Source organism: Thamnophis elegans, chromosome 4 (genome assembly GCF_009769535.1).
Source record: "Thamnophis elegans isolate rThaEle1 chromosome 4, rThaEle1.pri, whole genome shotgun sequence".
NCBI lineage: Eukaryota > Metazoa > Chordata > Lepidosauria > Squamata > Colubridae > Thamnophis > Thamnophis elegans.
In genome coordinates, this window is record NC_045544.1 from 53,129,668 (window position 1) to 53,143,358 (window position 13,691).

At 43.9% G+C, this 13,691-nt stretch overlaps 1 protein-coding gene across 7 annotated transcripts in view; it reads left to right on the forward strand.

Moving 5' to 3' along the window:
- The window catches only part of TAB2 (TGF-beta activated kinase 1 (MAP3K7) binding protein 2), a 68,518-nt gene extending 56,194 nt beyond the window's left edge, over positions 1 to 12,324 (forward strand). For 3 of the 7 annotated variants that reach the window (XM_032215230.1, XM_032215229.1, XM_032215232.1), the window contains 4 exons: positions 1,870 to 2,030; positions 2,558 to 2,651; positions 3,836 to 3,916; positions 10,626 to 12,324. In XM_032215230.1, coding sequence (XP_032071121.1) covers positions 1,870 to 2,030; positions 2,558 to 2,651; positions 3,836 to 3,916; positions 10,626 to 10,774 — 485 coding nt within the window. In that variant the 3' untranslated portion in view covers positions 10,775 to 12,324. Of the gene's footprint in view, positions 1 to 1,795; positions 2,031 to 2,557; positions 2,652 to 3,835; positions 3,917 to 10,625 lie in introns of those variants that run through there. The other 4 variants (XM_032215233.1, XM_032215235.1, XM_032215234.1 and 1 more) reach the window with 4 other exon arrangements.
- The last annotated feature ends 1,367 nt before the right edge of the window (positions 12,325 to 13,691 follow it).

Below are 13,691 nucleotides of genomic sequence, written 5' to 3' on the forward strand. Positions count from 1 at the left end.
TAGAGTCAGGTAGGTCAGGTAGGTTTTGTAATGTTTGCACACAGAATAATGAACATTAGAAAGTCATTTCATGTCTATATCATTGGCCAGAGGAGTTGGCTCAGCCCTGGGTGGTAATTCTTCCTCCCTCAGGGGCTACCTTTGTCTGTAGATTTCCTCTAGTTCATGGAGTAAAGTTTTGCTTGGAAAGCTGGAGAGAATGCCAGTTTGTGTTAGATTGCAGATGTCCATCTCATGCTCCTGGTGAAGCCTGCCACCTTGTTCTCAGGATATTAGGCCATCAAGATCTTCCTATTGTCAACAGCATCTCCTTTTTTAATCTTTGAAATTTGTCATTTGCATCATTCTGAGGGACTCTTGTGTTGATGATTAGCTTATCTAGATTCCCATAAGAGGAAGGGGTATCTAATTAGTTAATCCGTTGGATTGCTTAAAATTCATTTCATTCATTTGCATTTACATGCATGAATCAGTGCTGCTTCAGCATTTATGTTAATCCAGTTTTTGGTCAATTTTCAAGAGGCCTCATAATGCTTTTAATTAAGATGTGGTTCCCAAAGCTTTACATTCTTCGTTAAAATGTTGAGCTTTAAGCTACAAACAGATTAAACAAGCGATTATTTGAAAATAAGTAAACATAGATTTAAGAAATTTCTTTGTTTTATGTCTCTTTCTTATAAAAAGGACTATAAAATTTCATTAAAAATTCACAAAAAAAATGTTTTTTTAATGTAATGAGGTAAAATAAGATCTGAGAGATTCACCAGTACTATTCGATTTGTTGCTCTGACCACCTTTCTTACTACTACAATAGTATGAAAGAGTTTGATATGCAGAGTTTTGTTTTTGTTTCATTTTTGTTTGCACGATAAGGTCATAATCTACTTTGAGGAAGCTTAGGAGAAATTGATCACAGTTTCACAGACCAAAGTTTAGAACTAGGATACGTTTGCAGTAGTTGGTCCCTGCTGGTAGAGAAACTGATTGGGAAGATTAATCAGTTAGGATTTGTAATGGGCATTGGAGAGTGAAAACTGAAATGGTGGGTAGAAGATGTGGACTGTTTAGAAGAGAGACAAGAGATGAAGAACCTTCATAGCATAGCATATGGTTATCACCAAGATCACATTCTCACAACTGTTTTCGTCCACAATAAGAAAAGCAGAATGGGCTCCCGTCAAGCCATTTCTTTTAAGGAATTTCATCATCATTTTCCCCTCAGGTCTTCTCATTCACTTTCTCTCTTCTTTAGAACAGCTGAGATCCCACTGAGATATTGTATTGCTCTAACCCTGCTGGGTTTTAGGAGGTTTTAGGAAACTTTTTCCCCCAGCAAGCCTTAAGGGCAGATGTGTTATTCCTTTTATAGTGTGATGTTTATTTTCAACAGAATTTTTATTTTAAAATTATGATTTAGGTTGCTGGTTTATCATTATTTATGTATAATTCTTAATTGGGAAAATAGGAGATGTAAACCATTTGTAGTTGATAATAACGGAAATGGCATGTAAATTAATAAGTAAATAAAGAAAATAGGAAAGGGAGGTGGCTATAATTTGGTGACTAGAGCTATATGGAAGTTTGTTCTTTGTACATTAGAAAGTTAACTAAGGAAGCTAAAGCCAGGGAAATTTAAATTTCATATATTGATTAATTTAATAATGCACTTTGAAATTATCATATTGATTAGATTGTTATAAACATGGTTTGTATGGTTTTTATAAGTCATTACTTATGTGTCCCTATGCTTCATATTGGACAAACTGGGAAATTCTCATATAATTGTTTGTCCTAGGACTGCACTGGGTTAAAACAAATGCTGTGAAGAGAACATTAAATTGGTTAAGATGGTATCTTAATGTTCTTCAGCTTTACTAGTACATCAGAAGGCTAGGATGGAACGGCTTCAACGAGAACTTGAGATTCAAAAGAAAAAGCTGGATAAACTAAAGTCAGAAGTCAATGAAATGGAGAATAATCTAACACGAAGGCGGCTGAAAAGATCAAATTCTGCTTCCCAAATTCCTTCAGTAAGTCATCATTTCTGGAGATACAGAATAATCCAGTATTACCATAAAATTAATATAAATCAAATCAAAAGAGCAGTTTTTAAGTATACAATCTGCAGGATACTTGGTGAACAAGAATAAATTTAGAAGTAAGATGATATTCAGAAAATATATTCAGGAAAATTAAGAAATCATATTGGGTACTTTCAGTTATTTGTGCTTAAACTGTCATATCTCTGTTATTCTCAAGCCTGTTCTTGATATAATTATTCCTAGGTTATATGTCTTTTTATCCAGCTTTATATTTTTCTGGAGCTTTCATTTATTAAAAGCTAAAAATTATTTCAGTATCTTAGGTTATGATTATGTGATCTAGGTAGTCATTACATTTGATTTCCAAATATTTAATTGGTTTTCAGCATACCAAAGAGGTTGCCTGAACTTCTTAAAAATATTAAAATGTTTATATAATTCTAATGATACCATCATCAACCAATAACCATGTCTTATTATCATAGCCATGAAGCAAATAATTCTGTGTTTTTCAGCTTGAAGAAATGCAACAGTTAAGAAGTTGTAACAGACAGCTTCAAATAGACATAGATTGTTTAACCAAAGAAATTGATCTTTTTCAAGCAAGAGGTATGGTATTAGAAATATGAACTATCTTTTTACTTTTTAGTATGCAGGGTTTGAGGACTGCAGAATAAGACTATGCACACTTTGAAAATTATTATACTGTTTGCTTCAAGACAGCAAAGCTTTATCCTATTAAAGTAACCAATTTTCTTCAGACTGCTACTGAAGAAAAAGCTGTTGTTGCTTTAAGAGTTGCATTAAGGAGTGGCTTCCTTAGAGCAATACTATAGTATACTTCAGTATTGAAAACACTAAAATGCATCTGTGGTGAAAGGATTTAGTTTGATGTAAATAACAGTGCTTTATAATAAAATGAAAATGCTTAGCTGTGTAAATTACAAGCCCTTCTGATTTTTTTTTGGGGGGGGGGTAAAAATTAAAAATCACATTTATTTGAGGAGGGAGGAAAAACAAAATATAACAAAAAGTAGTTATTGTTATGTGGCCATATTCTATTGTGTGCAGAGATCTAATTCAGTACCTGCACGTAGATGCTGGGACTTAGCATAGCCTTCATTTTAAAATACTCTCAGAATTTGGGATGGAGGAGAAAGAGGATATATGTTCTAAAAAAATTCCTACTAAAAATCAGATGCAAGTTCAGAATTGTGTTTCAATCCCAATTAAATTGGTGTTTTTACTAGTTCAGAATAATGTACAGGGTACGAGTTGGATACACTTTGTAATTTGTTTGCTTCATAATCATAGATATATATTCCTAGAAAAAAATGGATCAAAGATTTGCATTTTTTTTCACTTTATCACTCAAAGAATTCCTCTTTTGGATGCATTAAAAGTATAATAAAGTAAATTGAAATTAATACATTTTAGCAATTCTAATGCGGCCAAACAACACTTAGTGTTACTGTATTTTAATTTTTTCATGCTTGCTTAGAATACCAAATGCTAGTATATTTCTTTCTTAAATTCAAATGATATACTGGCTAGGTACTCAGGATGTGGTTATCCACTCTTGTGTCTGTATTCTTAATTCTCAGTTTTAAATTTGTTGTTTGTATTAGAAATTCTACCACACTACAGAAAAAAACCCCAGTACTTTCTTTTAAAACAGAGGAAAGCTATGCAATGTTACAAGTAATATCTTGATCATAAATACCCCACTGCTTCAGTTTTAATTGCCTTTTTTGTCCTAACTCTGTATGATGTATGCTTCTTTTTTTTTTCAGGACCACATTTTAATCCCAGTGCCATCCATAATTTTTATGACAATATTGGATTTCTAGGTCCTGTGCCACCAAAACCTAAAGGTACTGCTAATAATTTTTCCCCTCAAAATTATCTCTGGAATCAAACTGTATCGTTTAACTTATTTCAGTCCGTAATATTTGTAATCTATTGTTGGTAAAAAAAACTGTTGGAGGCCTGTAGCATACAAATAATAACCCATCATATTCATTTGCTGTAATTATTCTTGTTTTCCAGAGGAGGGGAGGGAGTGGTCACCTGTGCGTATTCTCAAAGCCTGATTGGTCCAAAGACTGAGAGCAAAGCCTTAAATACTGGTGCCTTCCAATCCTGGCCCAGTTCTCTCAGTCTTTCTTGGTCCAAGTACTGTTTGAGAATATTCCATAGGTAGGATTTATTGTTGTTGCAATTTGGCTTTCTATTTGGCTTAATTGGGCACTTTAAAAGTCTTGTTAAATTCTAAATTGTGCAGCTGCGGCCCCAAGGGACAGTTTCTGCCTCGGGCGGTTGGGGAGGACCCTGTGGGGTGTTCTGCCTCCCCCCCCCCGTGGGCCTGGAGCCACATCCCTATCCCCGGGGGTGCGGGGGTGCCAGCTCCTTCATCAGCGGCTGCAACGGCAGCTGCGTTGGCTGTAAAAGCCCCAGAAAGCAGCAGCAGCGCCATGAGGCATGTGCAAGCCATTTGCGGAGCCGGCGATCATCGGATCGGCTTCCGCGCTTCTCTCCGTTGATCCCTGGCTGCGAGTGACCTCTGGGGGAGGGGGTGCGAGCCTGAGTGCCGTGTGGCCTCTCCCAATCTCTCTGGAAGCGGCGTGGGTGCCTGAGAGCCCGGCTGAGCCGCTGGAGGCTTGATTTGGCCGCTGGGCTTGTATGGAGGTGTCCGGTGGCCATTTTGGTGGCCGCCACGTGCGCGAGGAGCGCGGTTCGATCTGCGGCTGCTCAGGCCTCAATTTTTGCAGCCTACAGAAGGCCTTGGCCCCCGTGGGGCCTATAGAGTCTCGAAACCAGGAGGTGGGCCCAGTCAGGGGTGGAGAAGGCCTGGAGCAGGGGGCAGAGCAGGGAGTTCCCCCCCCCGATTCTTTGGCTGTTCAACGTCCTTCTAGGTCCTCCACTAGGGAGAAGCCAGGAGGCACAGGGCGATTGAGAAGACTTTTGCAAGGGCTGAGCGTCAGGCCAGGGCTGCTGCGCCCTTATCCCGGGATAAATCCAGGTCTCCTCTGGGGCCTCTTTTGGCACTCTTCTCCTAGGGGATTTAGCCCGTCTTCTCCCTCGGTCTCTCTGGATAGGCCCCATTCCTATTCCAGGAGGAGAAGGTCCCCCTCTCCTTCCCCTTCGAGGGATCCTTTGGAGGGTACATCTAGGGGGCCCTGTCCCTCACGCAGATTGGCTCCTCATGGGCCTGGCTCTGCCTTTGGTGATGTTGAGGATTTGGATAGCCTCCCTGAAGGTCTTAAAAGGCTTATTTCTGCAGCCATTTCAAGGGGTATTGCCCAGAGGGACAAGGGTTCCTTTTCTTCCAGGCATGGGGGACTAGGCAGGGCCTAGTGTCGTGCTTCCTCTCCTTCCATGGTTAGCGAAGCTTCATTCTTGGGGGGGGGGGAGAACCTCCAGGACATGGGCTTCTTGGATGATGAGAATGTGGGTCTTCCTGAAGAGCCCTCTTCTAAGAGCCTCTTTGTTCCAATCATGTTCAAAATCCTCTTGGACAAGGCAAGGCAGACCACCAAGGTAGGACGGGGGATCCTTCAGTGCACCCGCCTTGGGATCCTGACATAGCCATGTTTTCCGCCACGGCCACAAACAAGGAGGAGATTCCGGCTCCACCCCTGTTTCTAGAGGTCTTGACCAATCAATGGGCTCACCCCTCCAATTTCTCAGCTCCTGGGAGTAATGACCAAAGGCACTATAATGTAGAGCAAACCTTTGCTCAAGCCATTCAGCTGCCAGCCATTGACGCCCCGGTGGCCGCCCTTGTTTCCTCCTCTCCGGTGGTGTCGGGCGACGCAGCGGATAAGTTGAAGCCGGAGGATAAGCGTGCAGAGCTTACCTTGCGGAAGGATTTTAATGCCACTGCATGGGCTATCAAGTCCGCGGCCTCGGCCTCCTACTTTAACCGCGCCACGGTCATGTGGCTTAAGAAGCTCCAGGAGCGCATTCCCATCCAGGACGGTCTCTTCAAGATCATGGCGGCCTGCCAGTTCTCAGCTGATGCGACCCTGGACACGGTCAAGTTTGCTTCCAGTGCCCTGGCCACTTCGGTCACCTCTCGTAGGCTCCTTTGGCTGCGTCACTGGCAGATGGATAACAAGGCAAAGTGGGATTTGGCGGCCGCCCCTTTCAAGGGGCCCAATCTTTTCGGGGAGGCCCTCGTCCCCATCCTTGTAGAGGATAAGGACAAGAAGAAGGTTCTTCCTTCTAATGCTAAGAAGCCCGAGACTAAGTCATGCCCTTACCATAGGCAAAGGTATAGGGCTGCGGATTACGGCTGTAACCAGCGTTTTTCTTCTTTCCACTTTGATAGACAGTTCCCTGGATTGTCCTTTCAGGACAGGAATCATTTCCAGAATCAGTCCAGGCGGCCCTTTCATGGAGGAGGCGGCCGTCCCTACCGCAGGGGGAAGTGACTCGAACCAGAGTCGTACCATCGGCGGCCACCTCTCCCTCTATGCGGATCAATGGGACAAAATCACTTTGGACACCTGGGTCCGAGCCACGATTCGTCACGGTCTCAGGTTAAAATTTCTCTCCACCCCTCCGAACCTCTTCAGGTCGTTCCCTCCATCTCGGAGGCGGGAGCGCCACCGCCTGATGGATCAGGTGATCGCCCACCTTCTCGACATTTGGGCGGTGGAGGCAGTTCCTCTAGGGGAACGGGGCTTGGGCCACTACTCCAATCTGTTTGTGGTTCCGAAGAGCATGGGGGGCTGGAGGGCGATTTTAGACCTCAAGTGCCTGAACCAGTTCCTGGTGTACAGGTGTTTCAAAATGTCCTCCCTCAAATCTATCCTTCAGGGCATCAGGAAAGGGGACTTCCTGGCCTCCGTGGACCTCACGGAGGCCTATCTTCATATACCTATTCTGCCCGCTCACCGCCGGTTCCTGAGGTTCTCGCACGGGACCCGCCATTACCAGTACAGGGCTCTTCCCTTCAGGCTGGCCTCGGCTCCCCGGATTTTCACGAAGGTTCTGGTGGCCCGGGCAGCTCACCTGCGCTCCATCCCAGTGCGGCTCCAATGTTATTTGGATGATGTCTTGGTTCAGGCGGGGTCTCTTCCTCAGGCCGTCTCAGATCTTTGGCTCACCATTCGGAGCCTTCAGAGCCTGAGCTTTTCAGTGAACTTCGCCAAGAGCCATCTTTCCCCCTCCACATGTATTCTACACCTGGGGACGGTCATAGACTCCGTGTCGGGGTGGTGCGGCTGTCCCCGGAACGTCAGAGCAGCCTTCGTCAACTGGCGGAAAGCGTTCACGGAAGGTGGTTAGCTTTGGTCCTCTCTCTGTCACAGTTATTGGGCAAGATGGTCTCTTGCATCGGGATTGTCTCATGGGCCAGGCTTCACCTTCAGCCTCTCCAGTGGGAGCTCATCCCCTTTCAGAGGGGGCAGCTGAGCAATTCTCTTCGGACTCTCCATCTCCCGGCGGGGGTCCAGGTCTCTCTGGCGTGGTGGCTTTCCCCAGCCATTCAGCGGGGCTGCTGCTTCTGGGAGCCGGACAGGGTGACCGCCACCACAGACGCAAGTCTGTTCGGGTGAGGGGCCCTGGTGGGTTCTCGGATGGCTCAGGGCAGGTGTGGGGCCTCGGATCTTTGCCACAACATAAATTGGCTGGAGCTGAAGGCGGCCTGCCGGGCTCTGCGTCATTTTCAGTCCTCGGTGGAGGGGCATCACATGCTCCTCCTGATGGACAATGTGGCCACAAAGGCCCACATCAATCGTCAAGGGGAGACCCACTCACGGGCCCTCTGGCTGGAGGCTCTGCGGCTGGGCGCCTGGGTGGAGAGGCACCTGTTGTCCTTGGTGTCGGAACACATCTCCGGGCTTTCCAACGTCCAGGCGGATTGGCTGAGTCGGGCGACTCTGGACAATGGCGAATGGCAGCTCCACCCGTCGCTGTTTCAGAGGATCTGTTGGAGGTTCGGGAGTCCTCTAGTGGATCTGTTCACCTCGCCCGCAAACTCCCAGCTTCCTCGGTTTTTCACCCGTTTCCAGTCCAGGTCGGCGGAGGGCACAGACGCCCTTAGGAGCCAGTGGCCCTCGGGCCTTCTTTATGCATCCCCTCCCATTCCCCTCGTCCCAGGGACCGTCAGGAAGGTGGTGGCGGAGAGGGCCCTGGTCATTGTGGTGGCCCCTTATTGGCCCAGGAGGCCCTGGTTCGCAGACCTGGTCCAGCTGTTGGTGGCCCCTCCGTGGAGAATTCCGTGGGAGGAGGTGGTCTTGCTGCAGGGGACTCTGATTCACCCGGAGCCCCAGTGGCTCCATATGACCGCCTGGCTCTTGAACAGCGGCTTCTAAGGGGGGGCTAATCTGTCCGGGGTCATTCATACCATTGAGGTGTCTTGGCGTCCATCGGTGACCCACATTTACAATTCCACCTCGACGGCCTTTGTCCCGTGGTGCTCTCCTCTGGGCATCTCCCGATAGGGCCAGAAGGGTCTTGAAAGCGGGCTTTTGCAGAACACGTTGCGCCGCCAGGTGGCAGCTTTGTCATCGATCCTGGGGGGGTGGGGTCTTCTTCCCTCTCCCATGTCTCCCTGATCAAGTGTTTTCTGAAGTGGGCGGCTAATCTCAGGCCTCTCCCCATCCACATGTTCCCCACGTGGGATCCTCCCCTGGTGCTCAGGGCCTTGACAGGGGCCCCATTCGAACCTCTCCGGTCTGTTCATCTGCGGTTCTTGTCACTGAAGGTGGCCTTCCTGGTGGCGGTTACCTCCACCCGACGTATTTCAGAACTGGGCACCCTGTCTTCCAGGGACGACCTTTGTCATTTTCACCAGGACAGGGTGGTGCTTCGCCTTGATCCTACCTTCATCCCGAAGGTGAATACTCCCTTTCATAGGGCTCAGGAGATCGTCCTGCCTGACTTTTGCCCTGGTCCGTCCAATGATAGGGAGAGGCTCTGGCATCGGTTGGACGTCCGCTGCGCTCTGCGGATCTACCTCCGGTGGACCGAGGGGGTCCATAGGTCGGAGGCCTTGTTTGTCTCGTTCCAGCCGGGGACACTGGGTTCTAGGGTGTCCTCGGCTACCATTGGCCGTTGGCTGCGTCAGGCCATTGTGGAAGCTTACGGAGCTTCGGGTCGTCCGGCCCCGTCAGGCATCACAGCCCATTCTACCAGGAGTGCCGCGACTATGGCGGCGTGGGCCATGAGGGCCCCATTTGAGGACATCTGTCGTGCGGCCACTTGGGCTTCTCTGACGCCTTTCATCCAACATTACCGTTTGGATGCCTTCGCATCTGTGGATGCATCGTTTGGTCGGAGGGTCTTGCAGAGGGTGGCAGCTGATGCTCCCCTTGGGTCCTAGGGGTTTCTTGTTCTCCCTCCCTGGGACTATAACTTGGGTATGTCCCACAGGTGACCACTCCCTCCCCTCCTCTGGAAAAAGAATGTTGGTCTTACCTGAACGTGTCTTTTAAGAGGAGGGGAGGGAGTGGTCGCGACCCGCCCTGAGTTGTGTTCTGTTGGGGCCAAGGGGAGAGCCCGGGTGGTCCCGGGGGTTTGGTTGTTGTTCAGTTGTACCGTTCGACTTCGAGAAACTGGGCCAGGATTAGAAGGCACCAGTATTTAAGGCTTTGCTCTCAGTCTTTGGACCAATCAGGCTTTGAGAATACCCACAGGTGACCACTCCCTCCCCTCCTCTTAAAAGACACGTTCAGGTAAGACCAACGTTCTTTCATTTGTTCTTTCTTTTACTTGCATCATCCCATTTTTTAAAGACAGAAGCTATGCATTCATACATGCTGGGACATTTGATTTTCCTTCAATTTTAAACATAAGAACTGAGAAATTATCTTGGGAAGTGCACACATACTCTTTTCTCCCCAAAGACTCTATTTCTTTAGTATTTATGGTGCTGTGTTCTCTTTCTGATCTAGCTCTATCTTTTTTGGTAGACTGAAAATAAGGGACAGATAGATCTTAACAGAAGACTCAACCCTCTTGAAAAATGTTGCCCTCCCCCAATTTCTCCAAACCAGGGGTACACCAGCATTTCTTTTGCACCTCTCTCCAATGGAAGTAGGGACCTTTTGTTTTGTTTTCAGAGATTGGGGTGTAAAATCTTAAAGCATTTGATTTAGCACTTTTAAAACCACCATCAAAAACAAATCCATTAGCATGCTGCAGTTTCATATGACTTTGAAGCTAGAAAAACTGGGAGGCAAGTACCTAAAACCAAGAAAAGAAAGGGAAATATGTCAAGTACTAGCAATTTGTTTTTCTATAAGAATGACCAGTAGATTTCAAACAAGATCCTTTGTCAAGGGCCCTACGTGCTCTGTTTTTTCATGGCTCTTGAACTTGCATATTTTGCACCTTGCATATGTAGTAATTTATTTACTCTTGAATTATGAGTTAGATTTTAAAATCACAGTAGTGGAAATAATATATGAAAGTTTTAACGTAATCATTGTTGCTTACATAGAGTCTGCTTGGGTCAGATGGGCGGCTACATAATTTTGTTTATTAAATAAATAATAATTGGAAAATGGGGACATATATTTGTTTACTTGCTATTTATATTTGATCATTGTTTTCCCCCCCCTCCCACCTCAGCCGATCAAAAATCCGTGGTCAAAACACCAAAGACTGTTCCAGATACTGAAGAAGATGAGGGAGCTCATTGGAATTGTACAGCTTGTACTTTTTTAAATCACCCAGCCTTAAATCGTTGCGAACAGTGTGAGATGCCCAGGCATTTCTGAGCCAGGGAGGCTCACTTATCTTCTGTAAATCCAATTTCTGACTATTGTGTCATTTCCTTGGGATAAATATTCATTTATGCATAGGATTTTGTAAAATTGAACATGTGACAAGGTTTATTAGTAATGTTAAATGTCATGACACAGAGATAATACCTCAGTCTTGTGCTGCAGGCAGTTGGAAATTCACCAGCTGGAAGGTGATCTCCTGAAAGAACTTGGTTGCCAGCTGCCTGACATGTACATTATTACCAGATGCCCTTAAGAATAACTCCCACCAGGGTCAGTGCTTTGGTGTTCCCAACAGCCTTTCTCCACAGATGTCACTACTGAATTTTGACAGGGGAAGGAATTAGATTGATAGGGGTTTTTTGTTTTTTGTTTTTATAAAGCTTTCAATAAAACACTACATTCAAAGAGGAAATGAAAAAGGAACAAATTGAAACTCTATTTGCTGCCACAGAGGGCCCAGGAATTATAGAAGAACTTCAGAAATGTAGAGGTACTCTTCAACTTGTCTTCCGGAAAGCAGTTCCACATTGTGAAGACAAAAATCAGTACAATCATCTGAAGATGAAAAAATAAAACTGCATGCTTTGTCTGTACCATAGTCACCGTGAAATACCCCCAAGGCTTTTCCTACTGTACATAATTCTAGAATCTTCTTTAAATGACTTTTCTTCACCTTTTATTATTTCTTGTATTTCTTAATGTATAGTGTAATAGTCTTTGTTAACTTTCTTTCCCCCTTTAAGTGATTATGCACGATTGTGATCCCTTTGTGTTAAAAAAAAAAGTTTTGGTCTGAGAGAAGCCGTGCCTTAAAACAGTGTTCATGACAATGCACAAACTAGCTCTTGTCTGCCTCTTCTGTATGTTGCTCTTGTAAATGCTGGTAATCTGTGAAGACCTGCAGATGCAGCATGGTAAAAATGCAGGAAACATTTGTGCTTCTGGTTCACTCAGGACACATGATTTTTACGGTGGGTGATATCTGGGTAATATTTTCCTGGCAAACAAAAGCACAAGAGAAATCGAGTCCCACTCCCAGCAGATCTGCCTCTGATAGGCTTGCTTCATTTGCTGGGCATCTTTAAAACTCTCCAGAAATAAAGACTGGGAGGGAGAGGAACATATTTGAGTACACAGAAATAGCAGAAAATATGAATATGCTCATTGTTGGCAGCCAGTTCTTACACCTGATTTGGTGGAGAATAGCAACAATCAGAATCATTTGAAAAAGAGCCTGGAAAAGAGAAAACAAGCAGACTTGAAGCCATGCCAAGCATCTCTTTTTTTCATGTCCTTGTTTCTGAGGAAATCTATTCAGGTGGTTAGAAAAACTTAATTGAAACCAAGATCATGGTTTTTTATTTTTTAATTTTATTTTGCTCTCCTGCATTCTACTACATAAATGATATGTCATCTCTCGGGATGAGGTGAGAAGAAGCAATGAACAGCAAAACTGTATTTTGTATCTGCTCAGAATTAAGTGCCATTAAGTTCAGTGAGACTTACTCCAAGGTAAGTGGATATACTATTGCAGCCTAAATGTAGCGAGAGACAAAGTAGACTGTCACCCACTGTAAATATTTGCCAGTGGACATCTTTAACAGCAATTTTACAAGTGGTCTATGAAAATATACAGATGCCTTTCTTTCAAAGGCTTTGCATTTTTTTAAAAAAAACATGGGAATTAAATTAGTATCCCAAGTAATCAGTCAGTAAATCCAAAGTCCTTGAATTGAATACATTATGTTATTAAAAGAAGAAGAAGCTTTCTTTTTCAGCTTCATCTGCAGTTCTATGTGAAGATTGATAAATGCATTTTTACCTGTTTTATTAATAAAACATAATTTGGATATCTTGAGTTGATGGTTTTGTGATTTAGGTGGGTTAACTGTCTTTGTAACAGATAAGTTATTTATAAAAATTAAAAAAATATATTGTAACATTTGTTTTGTGTCTTTTTAACTAGAAATAACATGTTTTGTGTAGATATTCCTTAAATAATTGGTCATTGCTAGAATACATAATTCTGATTTCAGTCAGACTCTGAAGGCTCTTTTTTAAAGTCTAAAGTCCATAGCATAATTGCAAATTAACCCTTGTTCAAATGTTATTACAGGTACTTTTTAAGAAAATAATCTGCTTGGTATCTGATATTTGTGTATTCTGGCACAATCTTCAATGCTTATTTTTATCCATTATATATTAATATAGGTAGTTATCAACTTGCAACCATTCATTGAAACAATGATTCAAAGTTGTAGAATTGTCGGAAAAAGCAGTTTACAACCTTCCCTCACATTTATGATCATCCCCCCACCTCTGTAGTCACATAATTCAGGCTCTTAGCAATCGGCTCACTTGCGACTAGATGCAGCATGCTGCCGTTACATGATCACAATTTGTTGTCTTCTCAACTGGCAAGATCAATTGGGGAAACTGGATTTTCTAAAAAGACTGATTTGCTTGTCCACCATGTGATTTACTTAATGACTGCAATTAAAAGTGGTCATAAAATTGGGTTTGGTCACATGATAACCCACTTTACAACTGCACCAACTTATAGTCTAAATTCTGTTCCCAATTGTGTTAAGCCAAGGATTACTTGTATGGAAATTATAAATGAAACGCTTCCTTTGGTTAGTAAATCCTTATAAGAATCAGCACTGCCTGAGACAATAATAAAGAATTACAGAATGAAATTTCAAAACAAGCACTATTGTCATAGGGAATATAAGCACACAGACTCAGCCAGTAATATTTTTCATGTTTCTATTATTTATGCAGTAGGTGTTACTTTCCAATAGTAGGTAAGTTTCGGTTATTCATAATAGCGATCAGGCTCCATTAAGTCATAAGTCGAAAACTACCTGTTAAGAAACAGGATCTAGAACTTGGGTGTATGCTAGTA